The following is a 25,683-nucleotide window of genomic DNA, read 5'->3' on the forward strand; positions in this document are numbered from 1 at the left end:
ATATCAGTGGTGTCTCGAAGATAGCTGGGAGTGCTGGTAACGAAGGGCCTGAGGAGGGAGTCTACATAGCCAGACAATCCTGCTGTCAGGGTGCCAATGCCTGAGATGATGGGGCGTCCAGGATTTCCAGGTTTATGGATCTTGGGTAGCAGATAGAATATCCCAGGTCGGGGTTCTAGGGGTGTGTCTGTGCGGATTTGTTCTTGTGCTTTTTCAGGGAGTGAAACCACTAAAACCACTCCAACGCATCATCAAGGATCTACAACCTATCCTGAAGGACGACCCATCACTCTCACAGATCTTGGGAGACAGGCCAGTCCTTGCTTACAGACAGCCCCCCAATCTGAAGCAAATACTCACCAGCAACCACACACCACACAACAGAACCACTATCCTTGCAACAAAGCCCGTTGCCAACTCTGTCCACATATCTATTCAGGGGATACCATCATAGGGCCTAATCACATCAGCCACACTATCAGAGGCTCGTTCACCTGCGCATCTACCAATGTGATATATGCCATCATGTGCCAGCAATGCCCCTCTGCCATGTACATTGGCCAAACTGGACAGTCTCTACGTAAAAGAATGAATGGACACAAATCAGACGTCAAGAATTATAACATTCAAAAACCAGTTGGAGAACACTTCAACCTCTCTGGTCACTCGATTATAGACCTAAGAGTGGCTATCCTTCAACAAAAAAGCTTCAAAAACAGACTCCAACGAGAGACTGCTGAATTGGAATTAATTTGCAAACTGGATACAATTAACTTAGGCTTGAATAGAGACTGGGAGTGGATGAGTCATTACACAAAGTAAAACTATTTCCCCATGGTATTTCTCCCCCCCACCCCACCCCCCACTGTTCCTCTGATATTCTTAGGTTTCAGAGTAGCAGCCGTGTTAGTCTGTATTCGCAAAAAGAAAAGGAGTACTTGTGGCACCTTAGAGACTAACAAATTTATTAGAGCATAAGCTTTCGTGAGCTACAGTAATGCATCCGATGAAGTGAGCTGTAGCTCACGAAAGCTTATGCTCTAATAAATCTGTTAGTCTCTAAGGTGCCACAAGTACTCCTTTTCTTTTTCTGATATTCTTGTTAACTGCTGGAATTAGCCTACCTTGCTTGTCACCATGAAAGGTTTTCCTCCTTTCCCCCCCTCCACCCCGCTGCTGGTGATGGCTTATCTTAAGTGATCACTCTCCTTACAGTGTGTATGATAAACCCATTGTTTCATGTTTTCTGTGTGTGTATATAAATCTCTGCTCTGTTTTTTCCACCAAATGCATCCGATGAAGTGAGCTGTAGCTCACGAAAGCTTATGCTCTAATAAATTTGTTAGTCTCTAAGGTGCCACAAGTACTCCTTTTCTTTTTGCGAATACAGACTAACACGGCTGCTACTCTGAAATCTAACACCTGTTATGTAAGTGCTTGTGTGAATCCCAACTCAATCAGTACTTAAAAGATGGGAAAGTTTGCGTACTGATACTAATGACTTACTAGGGGTTTTAAATGCAAAATCCCTCTCCAAAATTACAGTAGGAGAAAAAACAGGTATGCGTACAGAAATCCCCAAAACCACACAAATTGGATTATTAGAAACTATTCAAAAATAATTTTGCTTTCTATTGACTGCAATAGGGGTGCTACATTTTTGAAAAATTTCCACTTGACGTCTTTAGGGATCAAGCCAATAAAGACATTGCATAGAGTGAAATATAGTTTGATAGATCAGAACCAGTCTGTTTTGCACTGTTGGGCAACTTGCTACTGCAACCTGAAGCAAATTTATGAACAGCTAGGACCTGACTGACATCAACTGCAATCTTCCCATTGACTTCAGTGAGATTTGATCAGGTCCTTACTAAACAAATAGGCCCCAAGCACTGTACCCTCCTCTTAAATCTATATACTATGTACTAGACTAGAAGCCGTCAACATGCACATTTTCACTTGAAGATAAGACAACAATCCACCTTTTTTTTGTCTCACGTAAGGAGGCAAAATACATGTTGACATTTTAAAAAAAAGGGACAGAACTTGGGTCTTGTGCTCAGAAAAGATCCTATCCACCAGTACCATTAAGAACAGATCTAGAACACATCCACTTATAGGCAACAAGATTTTTCTCCCAACAAACTTGTATTATTTAACATATATATGATGGTAGTGCCCAGCGACCCCAATAAAGGATCAGGATCCCATCATATTAGGATTACACAGACATACAATGTGCTGCAAAAAGCCTACAGATAACACAAGTAAACAGTAAACAGGCAGACAATATATAGGCAAAACATTAAAAGTATACTTGCTTGCCTTTTTAAGCTATTTATTAATTTTCCAAATTATGTCCTCCTTTCTTTCTGGCCTGAGATGTTATTTACCAGAGACTGTGTGGTGCCTCTGCACCTTGTCGCTTTAGGGAGAGGGAGAAAATGAATGCCATGAACCCATAAGCTACACAGTGCAATCATTATTTAGCCTTAAATATTTAGGTACTACTCATAATAGACTATTTGTTTTTAAAAAGACTCAACTTTTGGCACTATTCTACAAAACTATCACAAAATATATTTAAAAAAAATACAACAGATTTTTTTTATCCAGAAAAACAAAATTCTAGTTAGAATTTTCTCTTCTTTCCCTGACAATAAGCTACTTCTCACTATCCCCTCTTGAAAGCATCAGAGTTAGGACAAAAGTGTAATAGTTCATCTAAAGCATGATGGAGGTACCAGGCAGAAATTGTAAAAAAAATAAAAATAAAAATAAAAACAATAACCCTGTCCTTGGAAGTACATGCACTTCTGCAAAACAATTCATGTAATTAACCAGACAACATGAATATTCATAAAGCTGTTAATGTGTCCCACATCCAAACAGATAAATGTGATGTAATGACTTCCTAGTCAAGCCTATCTAAAATTCTCATGAAAAACTGCACTAACACTTTCATTCTTTGCCTGAAATATCATAGAAATTAACAGTCCCTCGGTAATATTTTATTGTCCAATTAATTGGAAAGCACAAATTTATTTAAGTGAACTATTTAGGATGATAAGGATCATAATCAGTGTATAGATTGTCTCTTATTTTATAACAACTGGATTGCTTTTTTATTTTTATGTTCTTCCAGTTTTCCCCCCTCTATCTGAATCCCTTTGTGCCTTAGCAGTAGTTCCCATAGCAACAAACACTATTGCTAATGACCAGCAGTTCAACTGCAGGCTTCCCCACATCTGATCCATTTGATTTTGACCACAATACAGCAGCTTGGTCTACTGACTTGAAGTATTTTAGTAAAAACACACTCCCTCTGGGTCTCACTCCCCAGGAGGCTAACTGCTCCAAAAGCAGTCCTCTCTCATCAAGTATTCTGAAACTTGTAAACTGTTGCTTAGCACTGTAAATCTTATACCGACTCTAAGGGGCAGAAAATGAACTCTAATCCATGTAAATAATATACTCTCTAAAATACCTTCTATTCTTAATCAACTCAACCAGAAAAGCATGGTATTTTGTGCAGTGAATTTATTTATAAAATTACTTAATGATCTATTGCTATATCTTTAAATACACACAAATATACTATTTTATCCAAAACCAGTAATTTCTGAAGTACATATAATCAGCATGACATAATACTTAACCAAAATACGATTAAGAAAAATATAAAACTCTCTCTTAAAAGGCATTTGTTATATTCTCATTATTTAAATTAGTTTAATCACCCTACAGTTCAACTTACTCCCAAACGTATTCTAAATGCACATTCCTCTGGGTGCACCTATCTTTCTTGGTTGTGATGTACAATTCCTTAAACTCAAGAGAATAAGTACTAATGAAGATGAACAGTAACCTAAGCACATCCAAACTGCATGAAGTAAAAAGTTGGAGAGATTCCATCTCATAAGAACCACTACCACATTCACAGCAACTCAAATGACAAGTGAAGGTCAGAATGCTGGCCTAACATTTATTTGCTTCATGTAGCTGAGATCATTATGTGGTCTCTCACTAAACCATTCCCTTGTTCTTGTGTACTTTAAATCATATCTAATATAATCCATCATATTTTTCTACTAATTATTGCTTATTTTAAATACTGCATTTTAAAAATGTTTTTGCTGTTATTTACAATTTGTAAAAGCAAAAGCAAGTTGAAGTTCTTTAATACTGCTTGCAAAGGACTACCAAGATTTATTTAAAAAGGAGAGGAATATGGATAGCTGAAATCATTCCAAAGGCAACCCATGCACTTACTTCAATATTTCTTATGGGAAATTATTAAAAGAGTAAGGTACGAATGGCCATTAGCTTTAGAGAAAAGACATATCTCCATTTTTTTCCTTACTGGTCATAAAGGATACATGAAAAATGCAATTAGAAATATGAAGTCCAATCAGCCTGTCCCCCCCAAGCCCTACATCCACAAACAAAAGGGACTCTCCATGCATAGATATCCCTTTTTCCCCATGGGGGTTTCTTAATCACCTCTGCAGTATCATCCCTTTCTCTGGACTCTGTGGAAATCTCTCTGCCTAGTCCAGAGTAGAGTAGAATCTCAGAGTTACAAACACCAGAATTATGAACTGATCAGTCAATGACGCACCTCATTAGGAACCAGAAGTATGCAATCAGGCAGCAGCAGAGACCACCCCCCTCCCCAAAAAAAGGCAAATGCAGTTCAGTACTGTGTTAAACGTAAATTACTTTAAAAAGAAAAAGATGTGGGGGGCTTAAAAAAAGATTTGACAAAGAAAATTTAAATGAAACAAGCACAGATAGTTAAGATAGTTAAAAGCAGCATTTTTCTTCTGTAAAGTTTCAATGCTGTATTACATCAATGTTTGGTTTTAAACTTTTAAAAGAACAACTATAACATTTTGTTCAGATTTACAAACATTTCAGAGTTACGAACAACCTCCATTTCGAGGTGTTCATAACTCTGAGATTCTACTGCAGATGCTGACGGAGCAGGAAAGTACGGAAAAACCGAGGTGGTAGTGGAAAGAAGAACAGGTGGGACAGAGTCAGGTCAATGGAAGGCTCAGCTGGGATAGGGACAGGGACAGGACAAGTCAACGGGATGCACACTCTGCCCCTAAAGCCCTGCAGAGATAAGTCAAGAGAGTTAATATAGCCTGACACCGTATGATCTTTTTTGCATAATTTACCACAGGGTTGCTGGAGCAGCTGCAACTAAGGGGAGCTCCTGGAAGCCTGCTGCAATGGAGATGCTGCCAAAGAAACTGGTGGAGGGAAGTAGGAGGACACCAGGGACATCCACAAGGATGGCACCATTTCCATGAGGGCATGGAGATGAAACGTGCCCTTCCCATGGAACTCGAGAATGGGGAGGAGGAGAGGGGGAGAACTGAAATTTCCTCTCACAGAGGATCCTCCCACAGGTAAGGAACTGATTGTGCCATTACTATGAATTAATCTAAATAAGATTTATTATTTATGCTAGTAGCTGAAACAGTATAATTCAGACTGGAAATGATAGGCAATTTTTTAAACAGAGAGAGTAATTAACCCCTGGAACAATTTATTAAAGGATGTGGTGGATCCTCCATCACTGGAAATTTTAAAATCAAAATAGTTTTTCTATTTTCTAGTTTTTCTGCTCTCGTTCAAACAGGAATTAATTCAGGGAAGTCCTATAGCCCGTGTTATACAGGAGATCAGACTAGATGAGCACAGTGGTCCCTTCTGGCCTTAGAGTCTATAATATATCAGAGAGACTTAAGAAAGGTACTTAAATGAATCTGTATCTTCTGTTCTCACCTGCTGGTATAATGCCAAGAGGAAGTGGTGCTCTGACAGGTGAAAGAATGTAATCTGTATCTCTCCCAGCATCCATCTGAGCTCTAAGTAGTAGACCATGAGCTATCTCACTGGTAGACCCATCGCCACCAATACAAACCACCCTGTAAAAAAAAAAAAATCAACTATGAGGCTCAGCATTACAAGATTAATACTTTTGTTTCATATATCATAGTCGATCCATAAATGAAGGACAATTATAACACAATAAATATCTACATAAGGACAATTCAAATACTTATATTCTAAATAGTTTTTAAAAACAAAATAATATCTAGGTATTTGAATTGTAGTTACATATAGAGAAATACACACCTCCCCACCCCCCACCCCGACCCCCACACAGTGTACAGATCATAATGACTAAGAGAAACATCACTTCCCAAGTTCAGTAACTAGACAGCTGTAAATCTGTGAAGTAGGACAAGTAGGTTAATAAACATGGGAAATCTGAATGTGTTAATACTCTATCTCACCTGCACATGCACTCTTTATTTCTTTCAGTGGCAAGAAGCATATCATTCTTGTTTTGTTCATGCTAGCATACATAACATACTAATTAAATTAAATAAATTTGTTAGTCTCTAAGGTGCCACAAGTACTCCTTTTCTTTTTGATAACATACTAATGTAATCCAAAATTATAAAATACTGCTTATTTTCAATAATTTATTGAAAACTCAGAAGGCATTAAAATCATTTATAGATAAGATATCTTAATTTACAGTGGTGGTAATAATAATAATAATAATAGATGTGTAAATACTATAAATGTTATAAGGCACTGGTTCCTTCTTTTCAACATGACTGTCACAGTTATAGAGCTGACTGCACTCTGATCTTTTTTTTGATCTCTCTGAGTGCACCTCTTTCTGTTTATGTGCAGCCCTTTAAAATAACCCCTTGTACACACATAGGAAACAACACAAGAACAATTAGACAAACAGAATATATAATATTCATGAATTATTACAGGCAGTCCACATGTTCTTCACAATGACATGATTTCTATGCATTATTCTTTATTATTAAGGCTATCCTGTGATACAAAATATTACCTATTTTAAAGATTCCACTGTTAGTACTGTGCCAGATTCTGCCACCCTTACTCACATGCTGTAGTACCTTGGCTCCTGCAGGCAATCCCAGATAGTCTCAATGGGTTTGTTTGAGAAGCAAGATACTAATCAACATGAAAAGGATCACCAGATCTGGCCATTGCTAAACACATTAATACTCACTTAAAGTTACATACAAGAACTAGGAAATGAAATTAACCAGACAGACTACAAATGAAAGCCTAACTGTTAAATCTATGTTTATAATCCAAACTGGGCACAATTAAAAAAGGAATTAAACAGTATAAATAATGAAAAATAAATTTGATTTTTAAATACTCTCAAAACTTGCTGGGCAAACAGGTACTGGAATAGAAGAGGCAAACTTCCGCTTTGGGCCAGATGGCACGAAGACATTTAGCAGTTCATCTTATTTAGTTCAGGAAAGAAGTTCTCTCGTAATGCATTTGCCACATTCTGTTTCACACTGTTTTGGTACATCTTGTGGTATCGTAGGCTAAATATTCTTCAGGTCACTGATTTGAGTGTTATTCAATGTGCCTGCATATGGATGTGGCACATAAGCAGAGGAGGCATTCTATCGCTGCAAGTAAAGTGGTAAACAATTTGAGTGTCAAAAACTGGTGGGCAAGAGTCGCGTGACATGAACTGAAACATCTTTGCCTCGCAAAGGAACTGGTTGCAGCTTTGGAATGGAGGGCTAAAACATTCAGGGACTGGAAAGGGATGGGGCCTGAAAAAGAGCTTTATGCTCTGACACTGAAGGTGGTCCATGTACTCGTAAGAGAAGGTTTACCATGGGGACTCTAGCCGATAAAGCTAGGATATCAATTATTTGGTCACTGGCTCCAGGTCTGTGTGAACCTTTGGAAGCCTTATTGTGATTTAGTAGCGAGTGCAGAGACTAAATGGCAGTAACTTTGAGTTATGTTTAGTAAGGCTTGCCTTAAAACCAAAACACTGAGTTAAATTCTGCTTTCATATATATTGACGTAAATCCTAAATAACTTCATTGAAGACTATGTAGGCTGGATGTACATCAGGACAGCTGAGCTCAAAAGTTTGCTCTATGCATTTTTATTGATATCACAAGTGGCAGAGAAGATATAACTGAAAATACAAAAAAAGAGTGTGGCTTCAGAAGAATAAAATGAACTATAACTGAATAGTCATATCTGGAAAGTGATCAAAACTTCACTGCTACTCTAAAATCTAAATACAACAGTAATATCCTTTATTTTTGCTCTCTCCAATGTATACTCCTTTGTACTTCAGAGGAAGATTAAATATTATATGTAAATAAATATCTAACAACTCTTACGTATAAATCAGCTATGCAAGATAGTTTAAATAAGGTGCTGAATACTCTCGCCATTGGATTACTCATATGGATAAAATTAAGCTCTTGCTTAAGTTCTTTGCTGGATGAGGGACAGAGCAGGACCTTACAGAATCAAGCCATAAATGTGTGTCAGTGTTTATTAATTGCCAAAAATATAATAAAACAAGGCTAAAACCCATTTCAAGAGAGCTAATCCTGACTCTATGCAAACATTTGAGGAATATACCAAGGCATAAAACCCTACTACCAGCAATCCTCTGCATGAAGGTACTTAATCATTGTTTCTGTAGTAGGTAATTAAACTCCCACCTGCTGTGGATATAGAGGAGAATACTTTTGTCTGTAAAAGTACTGCTGTGGCTAGTGTCTTTTTTCTGTTTCTTAAACAGCTATTAAGCAGTTTTACAAAGCAATGTATGTGAATGTTAATAGAAGTTTCCCCAGATAAACATAATTTAATAATAAAACAACTATGGGCATTAGCACTCTCCAAATGTTTAAGAATAAAATTGACGTAAAAGTTTGTTCAGAGGACATTACTTAAACTTCTGCATGCATGTATGAATCTTCTGTTGTATTCTTGCAACTATATCCAAAAATTCAGCCAGTTTTATAATGGTAAACTCCTTGGAAAACAAAATATATCTTACTATAAATACTGAAATTGTACTCTCTGAACGTTGACACTTTTCCTCATCTCCTATAGTTTTTTCTTCCTTATTTATTTTTAACCAGGAGCCACCTCATCCCCAAACAAGAAAGGAAGTTCTGGCTAAAAATTGCCCACATAAAAACCATTAAATCTCCATGACACAAAAGGTTGGCGCATAGTTCTTTTCTGCGTGTTAATGGCAGTCCTTGGTTGTTTGTCTGATCTTACTTTTTGTTGTTGTTAGATATAAAGTTTTGAAGGCTTATGTTGCATTCATTACTGCCTTAATCTTCCATAAGATGATATAAAGCCAGAACTCCTATGAGCACTTTAATGTGAACCCTGTAAGTGGGTTCTCACCCCCACATTAGATTCAGCAAATTTGTGCCTGTATTTTTTGTTTGTTTATAGTAAAAGCCCCTGGTTGCTGCGTACTTTCTGGACATTCAGGAGGTCAGCCTGCTGGGAGGAACTCACAGCCTAAGGAGAAGGTGAGGGAGGTCATATCCTAGAATCCACATGGCTACAACTACACTGCATAGCCTAAGGAGACAAACAAGGAAAACAATTTTTTGTTATTTTAATAGAAATCATCAAGAACCACTTTGTTTAGACTAATCACAGGTTTCAGAGTAGCAGCCGTGTTAGTCTGTATTCGCAAAAAGAAAAGGAGTACTTGTGGCACCTTAGAGACTAACAAATTTATTAGAGCATAAGCTTTCGTGAGCTACAGCTCACTTCATCGGATGCATTTGGTGGAAAAAGCAGAGGAGAGATTTATATACACACACACAGAGAACATGAAACAATGGGTTTATCATACACACTGTAAGGAGAGTGATCACTTAAGATGAGCCATCACCAGCAGCAGGGGGGGGAAGGAGGAAAACCTTTCATGGTGACAAGCAGGTAGGCTAATTCCAGCAGTTAACAAGAATATCAGAGGAACAGTGGGGGGTGGGGTGGGAGGGAGAAATACCATGGGGAAATAGTTTTACTTTGTGTAATGACTCATCCATTCCCAGTCTCTATTCAAGCCTAAGTTAATTGTATCCAGTTTGCAAATTAATTCCAATTCAGCAGTCTCTCGTTGGAGTCTGTTTTTGAAGCTTTTTTGTTGAAGTATAGCCACTCTTAGGTCTGTGATCGAGTGACCAGAGAGATTGAAGTGTTCTCCAACTGGTTTTTGAATGTTATAATTCTTGACGTCTGATTTGTGTCCATTCATTCTTTTACGTAGAGACTGTCCAGTTTGGCCAATGTACATGGCAGAGGGGCATTGCTGGCACATGATGGCATATATCACATTGGTAGATGCACAGGTGAACGAGCCTCTGATGGTGTGGCTGATGTGATTAGGCCCTATGATGGTATCCCCTGAATAGATATGTGGACAGAGTTGGCAACGGGCTTTGTTGCAAGGATAGGTTCCTGGGTTAGTGGTTCTGTTGTGTGGTGTGTGGTTGCTGGTGAGTATTTGCTTCAGATTGGGGGGCTGTCTGTAAGCAAGGACTGGTCTGTCTCCCAAGATCTGAGAGAGCGATGGCTCGTCCTTCAGGATAGGTTGTAGATCCTTGATGATGCGTTGGAGGGGTTTTAGTTGGGGGCTGAAGGTGATGGCTAGTGGCGTTCTGTTGTTTTCTTTGTTGGGCCTGTCCTGTAGTAGGTGACTTCTGGGTACTCTTCTGTCTCTGTCAATCTGTTTCTTCACTTCAGCAGGTGGGTACTGTAGTTGTAGGAATGCATGATAGAGATCTTGTAGGTGTTTGTCTCTGTCTGAGGGGTTGGAGCAAATGCGGTTATATCGTAGCGCTTGGCTGTAGACAATGGATCGAGTGGTATGATCTGGATGAAAGCTAGAGGCATGTAGGTAGGAATAGCGGTCAGTAGGTTTCCGATATAGGGTGGTGTTTATGTGACCATCGCTTATTAGCACCGTAGTGTCCAGGAAGTGGATCTCTTGTGTGGACTGGTCCAGGCTGAGGTTGATGGTGGGATGGAAATTGTTGAAATCATGGTGGAATTCCTCAAGAGCTTCTTTTCCATGGGTCCAGATGATGAAGATGTCATCAATGTAGCGCAAGTAGAGTAGGGGCATTAGGGAACGAGAGCTGAGGAAGCGTTGTTCTAAGTCAGCCATAAAAATGTTGGCATACTGTGGGGCCATGCGGGTACCCATCGCAGTGCCGCTGATTTGAAGGTATACATTGTCACCAAATGTGAAATAGTTATGGGTCAGGACAAAGTCACAAAGTTCTGCCACCAGGTTAGCCGTGATCCACTCAGAAACAACTCTGACATCATAATCAAAAAGGCTGACAAAGGAGGTGCTGTCGTCATCATGAATAGGTCAGAGTATGAACAAGAGGCTACTAGGCAGCTCTCCAACACCACTTTCTACAAGCCATTACCCTCTGATCCCACTGAGAGTTACCAAAAGAAACTACAGCATTTGCTCAAGAAACTCCCTGAAAAAGCACAAGAACAAATCCGCACAGACACACCCCTGGAGCCAGGACCTGGGGTATTCTATCTGCTACCCAAGTTCCATAAACCTGGAAATCCTGGACGCCCCATCATCTCAGGCATTGGCACCCTGACAGCAGGATTGTCTGGCTATGTAGACTCCCTCCTCAGGCCCTTCGTTACCAGCACTCCCAGCTATCTTCGAGACACCACCGATTTCCTGAGGAAACTACAGTCCATTGGTGATCTTCCTAAAAACACCATCCTAGCCACTATGGATGTAGAAGCCCTCTACACCAACATTCCACACAAAGATGGACTACAAGCCGTCAGGAACAGTATCCCCGATACTGTCACGGCTAACCTGGTGGCAGAACTTTGTGACTTTGTCCTGACCCATAACTATTTCACATTTGGTGACAATGTATACCTTCAAATCAGCGGCACTGCGATGGGTACCCGCATGGCCCCACAGTATGCCAACATTTTTATGGCTGACTTAGAACAACGCTTCCTCAGCTCTCGTTCCCTAATGCCCCTACTCTACTTGCGCTACATTGATGACATCTTCATCATCTGGACCCATGGAAAAGAAGCTCTTGAGGAATTCCACCATGATTTCAACAATTTCCATCCCACCATCAACCTCAGCCTGGACCAGTCCACACAAGAGATCCACTTCCTGGACACTACGGTGCTAATAAGCGATGGTCACATAAACACCACCCTATATCGGAAACCTACTGACCGCTATTCCTACCTACATGCCTCTAGCTTTCATCCAGATCATACCACTCGATCCATTGTCTACAGCCAAGCGCTACGATATAACCGCATTTGCTCCAACCCCTCAGACAGAGACAAACACCTACAAGATCTCTATCATGCATTCCTACAACTACAGTACCCACCTGCTGAAGTGAAGAAACAGATTGACAGAGCCAGAAGAGTACCCAGAAGTCACCTACTACAGGACAGGCCCAACAAAGAAAACAACAGAACGCCACTAGCCATCACCTTCAGCCCCCAACTAAAACCCCTCCAACGCATCATCAAGGATCTACAACCTATCCTGAAGGACGAGCCATCGCTCTCTCAGATCTTGGGAGACAGACCAGTCCTTGCTTACAGACAGCCCCCCAATCTGAAGCAAATACTCACCAGCAACCACACACCACACAACAGAACCACTAACCCAGGAACCTATCCTTGCAACAAAGCCCGTTGCCAACTCTGTCCACATATCTATTCAGGGGATACCATCATAGGGCCTAATCACATCAGCCACACCATCAGAGGCTCGTTCACCTGTGCATCTACCAATGTGATATATGCCATCATGTGCCAGCAATGCCCCTCTGCCATGTACATTGGCCAAACTGGACAGTCTCTACGTAAAAGAATGAATGGACACAAATCAGACGTCAAGAATTATAACATTCAAAAACCAGTTGGAGAACACTTCAATCTCTCTGGTCACTCGATCACAGACCTAAGAGTGGCTATACTTCAACAAAAAAGCTTCAAAAACAGACTCCAACGAGAGACTGCTGAATTGGAATTAATTTGCAAACTGGATACAATTAACTTAGGCTTGAATAGAGACTGGGAATGGATGAGTCATTACACAAAGTAAAACTATTTCCCCATGGTATTTCTCCCTCCCACCCCACCCCCCACTGTTCCTCTGATATTCTTGTTAACTGCTGGAATTAGCCTACCTGCTTGTCACCATGAAAGGTTTTCCTCCTTCCCCCCCCTGCTGCTGGTGATGGCTCATCTTAAGTGATCACTCTCCTTACAGTGTGTATGATAAACCCATTGTTTCATGTTCTCTCTGTGTGTGTGTATATAAATCTCTCCTCTGCTTTTTCCACCAAATGCATCCGATGAAGTGAGCTGTAGCTCACGAAAGCTTATGCTCTAATAAATTTGTTAGTCTCTAAGGTGCCACAAGTACTCCTTTTCTTTTTGTTTAGACTAGAATTAGATTCTATTGAGCTACTCTATGGGAGTATGTGAAGGCCTCCACTGGGAACAAACAAACAAAACAGTCATCAGGCGCAATATTCTTACCAGTTTCCATTGACACCTGTCTAACCTGAAAATTCTCTCTCAAAAATCCATGACATTTTAAGCTCTTGATTAGGGAGAAAAGACTTGCATGCATTTTCCATGCTTCTATCATAGTTCAGACTGGATATAAGAAAACAAAGCTAAGGATGTACAGCAGGCTAGGACTAGCAGCATCACCAGGGGCATGATCACCATATCAGTACTAAGATTTGGCTTTAGTGTGAGAAATTGAGCACCCTACTAAGCCCTAGGGTGGGGTGGAGATGTCCTGGTTAAAGCTGATTTAAATGTAAGCCGAAATCCAAGTACCAAAAGGGAGAGAATCACTCATCTTGCAAGGCTGAAAACAAACCTAACTCCAGCTGTCCAAAAGCTAAATACAGCTTCTGGGACTTGTATCTATCTGCCCAGTCTTGCTCAGGAAGATAATTCTGGGGAGTAGGTTCTTCAAGACTATATTCCTTTTGGCTCAAGGTCCAGAATCCTCTCCCTAGTTTCCCAGGGTTATTAGCTACAGTTTCTTCAGTTCCCTGCTCTCACTAGGAACATTGCCTCTCCTTTGCTTTAGGTATTGGGAATAGGTTTTGTTGGGGAATTACTGGGGACTGCCCCTGGTGAAGCAAGGGCTGCTGCTTTCTTTCCTAATGATGGAAGCTGCAGCCATTCAGAGTGAGCAAAAAGATGATCCTTAGACACAGTGCACAAAGAACTCTGGCAAGAAACACAACATAGTGCCTTTTCCCTATCTTGATATAGATTTTGTATTGCTATCACCATAGCTGAAGTGCATGCAAGGTGGTAGTTGCTAGCCAGCCACCTGAACTGCCTGTCTGTACATCTCACTTACCTACAGAAGGAAAAAAAAATGTAACTGAAGAGAAGATAGTCGCTGAGCTACAGATCCATGGGAAGAGAGTGAAATTCTTATGATTCCATAGGCTGCCATACTGCCTGTCTCTGCCTCCCTCCCACCAAGCCACAGAAGTTACCTTTTCTAATCCAATTTTCGGTTAAAGAGATTACAAAAGGTAAAAATAGACCTTTGAAGTAATTTTCAGATACACTTTTAAAATGTAGAGGGCTTAGCTATTCATATGTTTTTAGTTTTTGTCTTCCCATACATTTTAAAATCCTTCCAATAATTAAGAAAAACAAATTCTCATGAAGGGGGAAAATTTGACAGAAAATGGAAATCTTGTATAGGTAGAACAAGCTGTGTCACACCAACATGCCTCAGCCACAAATTAGAAGAGACTCCCTTTGTGGGTTAGGAAGCAAATGTACCAGAAGGTGAAAATATAAATACTATCTTTGCAAGTGACTGTCTAATATTACGTAAGAGAGGTAGAACTGTTCTGGAAGTACTCTTGAGGTTTACAAGGCACAATTTAAACCTTCTTGTATGGATCACTGGAAAAAGTAAAAGAAAATACAAATTCAAAATAAGGCTGTAAAAACAGCGGTTAGACTTCCATGCTATATAGCACTACAGTATTTACACAGGGCCTGATCCTGTTCCTGCTCATGTCAAAAACAGTACTACTGACTTCAAAGCTGACAGGATTGGGTCCATATAATTTCTATTAATATTGTCAGAAAACATATTTCCATTCTTTGATTAAACTTAATTTGAGTCACTTTTTAGGAGTTTTAAGGAAAAATGTTCAAGTTTAACATTTTTTACAGAGAAAAGTATCAAACTTCACATTAGGAACCATTTGTATGAAAAAAATCTATGAGTTTAAAGCACAGCAGTTCTGTCATTCTTGCAAATAAAGAAGGTTGACATTTAAGAGGAAATGATCTAAGAAGCCTTTAATGTTTATTTTGGGTGGCGGAGGGGGAGGTGGTTAGGCATGCTTAAGAGAGTTATGGATTACTATCTATTCAATTATCAATAAAGAATATGAAATTTAAAATTACTAAGGTAATTTTTGAAAACAAAAGAAATAATCACACTACAGGCGCCAGTTTTAGAACAGAACTAATCTGTTTGGTCCAAGTATGTACCTGAAAACAGGGTAATAAATTTAATACAACCTAAAATTTTACCAGCAGGCATTCTATAAATTAACTAAAATTGTACCTACGGGAGCTTTCAAAGGGGGTAGTTCAAAGCACTCTAGGGAACTTTTAGTGTATGGCAGCAGGGTCCATGGGACAATAGGTTAGTACAGGGTAGATTTACACCCCAGCTTGTTGTGAACTAAGTGCTTGTTTAGACAAGCCCTATGTGATTGTTATTAGATACCTCACAGTATAAAGCAAAACTAATACCAAACTTACCCATCGTATGCGTGGAGTTCACATTCCTTTAGCAATGAGAGAGCATGTCCTTCATATTCAGTTACTATGAAAGATATTTTAATAATTAAGATACTGAAAGTTTTAAGAACCAACTTCAAACAACTTATTTTTATCACTCTATGAAAATAAAGTAATAAGTCAGAATTTATTTTTGCTTATATTTTGATAATTAAATGCATTAAAGTATTAAATGGCTGGAAAGTTTAACAACTTTATAAACAAAAAGGTCAAAATCATACTCTATTACATAAATTATTTGGTGGTGTCTGATATATAGCCAGTTTCTAATTTAAAGCTGGTGTTTTCAAATTCATCGGATGAGCAATATTTGTTCATAGGTCAAAAATACAGGTTTCTGTAATGGCACATTTGGCATATTATCGGAAAAGTTCAAGTCTATCATCAGATAGAAGTAAATTATCTAAATACTAACCACATTCAATTGACCATGTTAGAATATGCAAGCTGCTTAACTAAAAATCTGATTTTATTTCATTTTTCTATGTTTAACTCAAATACCAGTGACAACAGAAAACAACACAAGGAGCAAGGTGGCACAAGTATACACCAGAGTCCTGTAGCCTCTGGAGGAAATGAATCTGTCATTCTATATTGCTGTCTCTGCGATTGTTGATGCCCTGTGTAGTACTGAAAATCCCAATGAAGACAGGATAAACTGGTATACTACAGATGGCACAAAGAATCATAACCACATTTAGAATTTTCCAGGGCAGCTTTGCCAGAAGAGACAGCCCAGCTGCATCCACCCATCAAAGATTTCTGCTGACTGACATGACACTTGCAGATGGATTTTTTGTGTAAGAATGTGCATCATGATATGCAAGATTACATTAATCTTTCATGCTTGTCTGTCCCTGGTGCTATCACAGTTCAAGCTTTTTCTCCAGTGTTTCTGGATATTGCTAAAATTATTAGTTTAGGTGTCTAAAATAATGATTCAATATCCACAGTATTATCTACCCCAACATTATATTGTACTATTTCTATTGACCACTCAGATGCTGCTGACATGAATGGAAAGCTTCGAACTAATAAGTATATTTAATATTTGTACTTGTCAATATTTATTTAATTTTAAAGATATAGAAAGTGATGTAATTTGCAGTCATTAATTACATATTACTAATATGAAAAATGTATTGTAACAACAACAGAATGAACATCTTCAGAGAACTATCATTCAGCATTGCTAATGAATTTCCACAGTAATAAATTCCTGTAACTATAAACTAGGTTAGCATACCAGGGAAGAATTTGAAGCAGTATGCTATCTTGAAATCAAAGTTAGTGAATTACAATTTTGCTGCTGAAGCATATATTGTTGCGTGACCACAAACAGTTTTCTAGCATTGTTTACAATATTAGCTTCATAGAGAAGTATTCTTAGGTGGATGAAAAGCTTAATATTAAAGGCACTGGTGCATTCAGCTTCTTTGTTCTTCCCGGTGGGAATTTAAATCCCCTCAACAACAGCTATAGTACATAAAAAATAAAAGTGACTAACATAACACAAATACAAAGCAAAGCAAAAACAAAGCAAATACATTGCTTTTGATGTGAGCATGTAAAAAGGGCTCAAACATTATATCATTAGTATTTCACGGTGATAAAAAAATCCTCCCCTGCAACCATATGGTTGATAATGGGCTGCACCAGAATTTTTTAAATGAACATTGCAACTTTTAAACAACTTATTATGACAGTACTGGGAAAAAAATTTACATGGTATGCTTGCTATGATAAATTAGATTTTTTTTCTTTTTTTTCCTTTTGATTTGTTAAAATGTACTCAGAGGCTTCTTAGTGTAATATACATCCATTCACAATGAAATCAACTCACAAAGAGCTTACACAAAACACACATGACTCAATACATTCAAGCCACCTCTTTCAGTCAAACATATGGATGAACAAAAAGACCATGAAGCACATGCTGAAGAATGAGAAATTTTGTTTATTGTTGAACCAGTGAGGGAAGTGAATTTCAGTGCTAATGTCCCCTTCTAAGAACACACTTCTCTTTTCCCCCTCTAGGGTTCAAATCAGGGAACAATACGCAAACCCTGCTGGTCTCAACTCTCGTGATGATGCATAAAGAGGAGAGTTTCCAAGATACCTAAAAGCTTAATCAAAGCAAAACAGCAGAGGTATGTGGCATCTATTTTGAGCTCTTCTGAGAAAGGGATCAGGTATCTGGTTTTTCCAGTAGAAATCCAAGGACAAGGCACAGAAATGCTTTCCTAATGGATCCAACTCTAAACAGGAGGCAAACCAAAGAATAAGGTCCAAGGCCAGCACAGAGAAGCTTGTCTAAAGACTCTACATGCAAACTAGAGCTGGGCAGAGAAAGTTTGCTCCGTTTCTGAATGAAAGTCAAAAATTCCAAAATTCTTTGCAAAAGGGAATGGAGCCCCAAATCAGGGGCAGTTCATGAAACATTTAGATTTTGACAAACCAGCAAATTCCAAGGCAAAAATGTTTCATCTGAATTTTTTGACCTTATGGAAGTGGTTTAAGATTTAAAGATGCAGTGTACCTAGAAAAGAATACCTAATCACTATCAAGAACCAAAGCTCTGAAACACTGTTCATAAGGAAACTACACATGCCTTTGAACTCATTAGCTGTCATGTGATAGTGCTCTTCTTCGGTGAACTTTACTAAGAGTCCATCTCAGCAAACTAATCACTGGATCAGGCAGCAAAACCTAGATTTGGTGCCTGACAGCTCCCCAACATTCCGCTCCTATTTTAAAGCCACATATTCATAGCTAGCAGAGCCCCATAACTCAAGTAGCCCACAAGAAACTAAGGGTTCAAGAACAATCCCTACAATGAAGATAAAAGCAAAAAGATAGTGAGCAAATCATTTTGGCCTTTCAATATGTGGGACAGTTCAGCATGACATGTATAAATACTGGGTCCTTAGCCACAGACTAAGCCCAATAGGATTACAACTGCTAATGTAGAGCAACAGATTAACTGGTGCTAATACTTGGAGAAAAAAAAAAGCTAAAGTCCTGGGACAAACTTTATTTACTTTACAATCAACAACAAGTGCAAGTTTTCAGTTGTATTGGACTCTCAGCTACCCTCTGGGGGCCCTAAGAAGGAATATTTTGTCCCCCACCCCCAACACATACTTGTCATGGCAACTAAAAGGGGCTTGAGCTGCTTGAGGCCCTAAGCAATTGCTTAGCCTGCTTATTCCTAGCGCTGGCTCTGACTCTCAGTACATAGGTTTCTTACTATGTAATTTTATACAAGTCCTACCAATGTGTTATTTTACAGTTTGCTCTAAACATTATAACAATGTATCAATTTTAAATGGATTTGACACTATAATACTAACCTTTCCCAGAAAAGGCAGATAAAGAAAAGAGTAAGATAATGAGCAGTGGTACATGTTACATTGCAATTTACTCATTTACCTATATCACATTCTCATGCATGTGTGTGATATAGTAGCAAAGAGGTTGAGTATCTCTCTCTCTCACACACAGATTCCTAAAAATACATTACTATATAACATATAGTAGTATTACTATACAAAATATATTACTACAGAAATTAGAATTAAAGGTAATCTCTGGTGAGCTATAATATATGGAAGAAAAACTCTAATTTAATATTAGTATTATAAATAGCAAGGCATAAAATATCCAAATTTTTGAGGAAAGTTTTGTATTATCATTTTCCAACAGCAAAAATTTTGAATACTTACAGGTATAGGTATTGCCAGCTACTTTTGTGTATTCTGTTCTATATATAAGAATTTTCTACAACCATTCTGAAAAGATTATTAAAATATTTTTTATTGTTTGGGGGTGGGAGAGAAAACAAAAAATACATACAAATATTGTGATTTTTACTGTACTAACTAGCCACATTCTTATGTCACTTCAGAGGTTCATGTTCACTGTATGACACTTTTGAACAATGCGTTTTAAGTTTTAAAGATGAATGTATGTAGCTGTTAATTTACAATGAATTCAAACTGAATCCTTAGCATAGAGGATTCCTCGAAGATTTCAGAAAAAAATGTTTATTCTAAGTACCCAATATTACAGTATGTATGTGAACTATGGCATATAACCTTACTGCCCGATAAAATCTAAAGCCATTATTTGAAAGGACATTAACATTGCTGTTAGTGAGGTACCTAAACTTCTGTAAAGAGTACAAGTGAACACTACCAAAACTTTTATTCATTCCCAATTAAAAGTGTTTTTAAATGTACAAATAAATGTGTATTTCTATACTAACAATTATAGAACTGTCATGTAATTTTCCCAGTTTACCTGTAGGAGGAGTGTTAGGAAGCTAATAAACCTTGCAATACCCTGGATATTGCCAAACTAGAACTGCCTTTAGAATAATATGTTGAATATGTTTTTAGTTAGTTCAGACAGCATTTCATATAATAAAAAAAATCAGAAAATAATTTAAAACTATTCTTTTGTTAGCAAGAGAAACAGGTGGTTAATGTCATTAAAACAGTGTTTAGTTTAATTTCCTATTAACTAACGTATCTACAAAAGTTTTTATATAAAACTTAGCTATTGGCAGGTTATTTGGTTTATAGAAAGAACTCCATTAGCTATTGCACAAACAATGTTAACAGACTAATGATAATATTACCCTTTTAAAAAGTTACAACATACCCTCCATTTATTTGCATTTTTTTTTAAAAAGCAACTGAGGCAGAAACCAGCTAGATGAAAGATGGTTAGTCTTAGTTGTGCACATTAAATGATTAAAAATATTCATAGTGACTCTTTATTATTGTCATACCTTGGTATTTCAGTATATCTGTTATAGATTATACAAATGTTTAAATGATACAACTTGTATAAAGCTGGAGATTTTTTCCTTAAAATTTGAGACTAAGAAAAGTCAAAATGCTATTGTTAACTGACTCATTACCAGTATACAAGAAAATTAGTTTCTGTTCATCTGTGTGTGTTTCCACATCTCACCTCCTATTTCTTTAGTTGAACTTACATTACAAACAACATTATTTTTAAAACATATACAAATATTGGCACTAACATCATACACAAACCCAGCCACATTATTCTTCTATTATATTCTTTTGCCTAACTTTTGGGCCTGCTCCTATCAGTCTTGCATGTGCAATCTCAGTGAAATCATGGGACTACTCATATGAGTAACCACTGCCTGATAAGGCCATCTGTCTGTATTTTGTCTAATCTGGGGAGTGATCCTGTTTTCATTGACTTTAATAGGAGCAGGTTTGGGCCCTTAAATTGTAAGATCTTTGGTGCAGTAACCTGTCCTTTTACATGTGCATAAGATATGAAACATATTAATAGTGACATATTAAAAAGAATTAATATCTGAAAATGTAAAATTGTTTGGAGTATGAAACATTTTAATCCCACCTGCCTGTAAATTTGCTCTCTTCTGACTGGCAGCACAGATTCTGGGTTTCTCTCTCTACCTTCTAGAACAAATAGGCAGAAAAAAATGGCCAATCAGATTGATGGATTTTTACTCCCTGTAGCAATGACTTCTCTACACTCTCCATATGATTCCTTCTGAAATGAAATAAATCCAGTTAAGTTTCTGTATCTCCCTGCTGTGGAAAAAATAAAACATCTCCTTTCCCTTCAGGAACCAAATCCCTTTATAGCACTATTTGTGCTCAATCAAATTTACAAGTAAATAGGATTAGATTTGTCCTTCTATGCCTGGACTTTCAACACCAGACATATTGGGCTCTTAACAGTAATATCTTAGAAGACATCTGAGGAGGGAACGAACATGAAACATGACAGACAACTATTCTGGGGGAATAACAGGAATTTGTCTATTGTTGTAGTTCCTCTGAAGTTATGCTTACCAGACTGTAATTGCCTGGATCACTTCTGGACCTTTTTTAAAAATTGGCATCCAGTCATCTACTGCAGAAGCTGATTTAAGTGATAAGGTTACATACCACAGTTAGTGGTTCTGCAATTTCCTATTTGAGTTCCTTCAGAGCTCTTGGATAAATATCATCTGGTCCCGATGACTTATTACTGTTTAATCTATCATTTGTTCCAAAATCTCCTTTATTAACACCTCCTTCTTGGACAGTTTCTCAGATTTGTCACCTAAAAAGAATGGTTCAGTTGTGGGAATCTCCCTCACATCCTCTGCAGTGAAGACAGATGCACAGAATTCATTTAGCTTCTTTGCAATGGCTTTGTCTTCCCTGAGTACTCCTTTAGCACCTCAATTGTCCAGTGGCCTCACTGATTGTTTGGCAGGCTTCCTGCTTCTGCTGTACTTTAAAAAAAAACTGCAGTTAGTTTTTGAGTCTTTTGCTAGTTGCTCTTCAAATTCTTTTTTTGGCCTGCCTAATTATACTTTTACACTTCACTTGCCAGAGTTTATGCTCCTTTTTATCTTTCTTGGTAGGATCTAACTTCAATTTTTTTCCCCTAACCATCTTTTTACTCTGTTCTTTAGCCATGGTGGCATTCTTTGATCCTCTTACTAATTTTTAAATTTGGGATAAACATTTTCTGAAACCATTTAATTTGAGCCTCTGTTGTGATTTCCATGCATCTTGCAGGCATTTCACCTTTGTGACTGTTCCTTTTAATTTCTATTTAACTAGCTTCCTCATTTTTCTTTAGTTCCCCTTTCTGAAGTTAAATGCTACTTTGGTGGGCTTCTTTGGTATTTCCCCCACCCCTGCCCTACAAAGATATTAAATTTAATTATATTATGGTTGCTATTACCAAGTGGTTCATCTATATCCACCTCTTGGACCAGATCCTGTGCTCCACTTAGGACTAAATCTAAAATTCCAAGACTAGCCACTGCAAGAAGCAGTCATTAATGGTGTCTAGAAACTTTATTTCTGCATCCCTAGCAAGTGTCTCAGGACAGAAGTTAGACATATTCAAAGGATGTCTGAAAAGGAACTACAACAGGTATGACAACCTGTTTTTATGGAAAAGTAGGTAAAGAGACAAGTGAGAAAGCTCTGTTTTCCCTAGCCCTCCAGATATATGTGACAGCCAGTAGAAAAAGGAAAAAACTAAACTAATTCCCCAAAGGTGAAATCCTGGTCTCAATGAAGTCAATGGCAAAACTTCCAAAATATATTGTTTCCACACAACCATGCTACAGAAGTCAAGTGCATAGTCAAAAAGTAAACTTATTGAGCAATAGTTGGCAATTAGGAAGTAGGTGTAATTCTCTCAAGACTTACATTCCATAGCTCAAGGGTGTAACCTAGATTGTGAACTCTTTGGGGGCAAAGACCATCTTTTTAATAAGCGCACAGAACCTCTACAATGGGGCCGAGATGCCGATTGGAACCTTGAGTGCTATACAAATAATAAATATTTCTCTCACTAACAATTCTTAGTTCCTCTCTACTTTATAGAAAATGTATTTGTAGATGGATTTAGAAGTACTGGTGTACTGAAAAAATATTCAAATCATTTTTTAGAGACTTAGTATAAAGAATCAGACTTCCTAGATCCCATACAGCAGGGGTCGGCAACTGGCAGCACAAGAGCCAATTTTTACAGGCATGCTGCTGCCAGCCGGGGCCCTGGCCGCCGGACTTGCTCAGCCCGCTGCCAGCCTGAGTGAACGGAACCCTGGCCAGCAGCAGACTGAGTGCGGCCGGCGGCTGGGACCCCAGCTGGCAGGAGCCAGTGGACAGAAACCCAGACTGGCGGCAGTTCTGTCCACCAGCTACACTCAGCCCGCTGACAGTCTGGATTTCTGGCTGCCGGCCCTTTGCCAGCCAGGGTCTCGGCCGCTGGCCCCACTCAGCCCACTGCTGGGCAAAGTGAACGGAACCCCCTGGTTGGCAGGAGCCGGGTGAGCCACTGCCAGTCTGGGATTCTGTCCGCCACGCAGCTGAGCCCGCTGACAGTCTGGGGTTCCGGCCACCAGCCCCTTGCCAGCCTGCTGCCGTCCTGGGATACCAGTGGCCAGTCCAGCTCACCTCACTGCTGATCTGGGGTTCCAGCCTCCTGGCCTGGGATTCCAGCCACCCAGCCAGCCCCCGCCAGCCTCCGGCCCTGCTCAGCCATCCTGCCGGCTTGGGGTACCGGCAGCCAGCCCAGCGCTCTGCTCCTGGATTGGGCCCAGCACTCTGCAGCCCTTATCAAAAATTACACTACAATTAGCTTAAAAACTTGAAAACTTAAAAACTTTGTATATTACAGTAATCATTAAAAATGTATAATGTTAATAAATACATAGGTTTGATGAAACAAAGTAGTTGCACTTATGTGCTTGTGCTTAAATTGTGTTTTTGAAGATTTACCTTCTAAAAACATCTCACATGTCTCGCATCACCAGAAAGGGCATCTTGCAACCCCAATGGGTGCGTGCACCCCAGGTTAAGAACCACTGCACTAAAAACGGATATCTGCATTTTAATTTAATTTTAAATGAAGCTTCTTAAACATTTTAAAACCTTGTTTACTTTACATACAATAATAGATTAGTTATATAATATAGACTTATAGAGAGAGACCATCTAAAAATGTTAAAATTTATGACTGGCACATGAAACCTTAAATTAGAGTGAATAAATGAAGACTTGGCACACCACTTCTGAAAGGTTGCCAACCCCTGCAATACAGGGTGGTTACAAATTAATTTAACCGGTTTCAGCAAACCTTCATTGATTTGGAGTGCTACTTTCTCTTGTAGCTCCAAGACATCAGATAATTTATGCATCTAACTGGGTAAAGCTACAAGCTATTCCATCCACTCTGTCTGGAAGTCTGTGTGTCAGCTGGAAACAAAGAGGAAGCTTTAAGACAACTACAGCAAGGGATGAAGCAGAGGGGTCACTATGACCGGTTTCTCATCTTCCTGAGAGTGCATCTGATTCTAGATCAGGTAGTACCTCCTATCTAGAGGACTCAGGTGGAGGAGGCTAAAGAATCTCCACAGGATCTTTCATATTCTTTGGAGGAGACTTCCTGGGAGGAGGACACCTATGCCTTTTCACTACCTTTCACTAAGAAACCACCAATGCAGAAGGCAGAGGATCATAGGGCCTCATAATCTACAATACTTGCACAAAAATATATTATGGATCTGTACAAGGAGACACCTGAAGCACCAATTTTTTTCTGTATTATGAATCAGGGTCGCCCGGATGTGGAACTGCAGCAGTATGGGATGAAATCAGCTTATCAGAGCTAAGAAGTCCACCACATTAAATTTGGATCCAGCAGCAACTGTATACATCCTGGATCCTTTGAGAAAAAGAGCTTGAGCCAGACCCTCGGTTCCTAATAGTACCAACACACTCATCCACACTCTGCTGAGGAGAAGATAATTCCATAGAAAATATTTGAAGGAACTAGTCTGACAAGTCCCCTGGCAGAAATAATTGAGGCTCTGCACAGATAACTGTTTCACATCATCCAACAGGGCTTCTATCAAGTCTCTGGAGAATGCTGGGTCGGGCGATTTGACAAGTCCAGCAAGCACCCCAGTGCAGACAAGTGATCTGACTGCATCCAAGAAACCCTATAATTCTGAAAACTCCTAGGATTTGGAGATGCTTACCCCACTGGGATACAACCAGATCTAATGGTAATACCTTGCCAGATAACGGCTTTTTCTCCCCTGTGGCCTCTTGGAACTAATGACTGAAACTATAAATGATTCTTTCCTTGACTTCATCTAAAGAACACTGATCCCTGAATGGAGTAATTTTCCTCAAGGCAGAAAAGGCACTTTTCATGCCTATCTGATGTGGGATATAATGCAGGGCAAGAGAAAAAAAAGTCAAAATCTTTTTATTTGTTTAGACTTATGTGCAATATCTTGCATAACAACAAAAATGAACTAAATTTACCTCCAAATATTTGAGGAAACATTTGAAAAGTAAAAATAATAAAACAAAC

The 25,683-nt window shown here is 38.8% G+C and overlaps 1 protein-coding gene across 3 annotated transcripts in view; it reads right to left on the minus strand.

Annotated features, from left to right (window-relative positions):
• CERKL (ceramide kinase like) overlaps window positions 1-25,683 on the minus strand; it is a 99,587-nt gene that overhangs the window by 13,018 nt on the left and 60,886 nt on the right. For all 3 annotated transcript variants that reach the window (XM_043505430.1, XM_038421511.2, XM_038421515.2), the window contains exons 4-5: window positions 15,739-15,802; window positions 5,800-5,942 (exon numbers count right to left, since the gene is read on the minus strand). In XM_043505430.1, the coding sequence (XP_043361365.1) occupies window positions 5,800-5,942; window positions 15,739-15,802 (207 nt within the window). The remainder of the gene's footprint in view (window positions 1-5,799; window positions 5,943-15,738; window positions 15,803-25,683) is intronic.

This window comes from Dermochelys coriacea, chromosome 11 (assembly GCF_009764565.3).
Source record: "Dermochelys coriacea isolate rDerCor1 chromosome 11, rDerCor1.pri.v4, whole genome shotgun sequence".
NCBI lineage: Eukaryota > Metazoa > Chordata > Testudines > Dermochelyidae > Dermochelys > Dermochelys coriacea.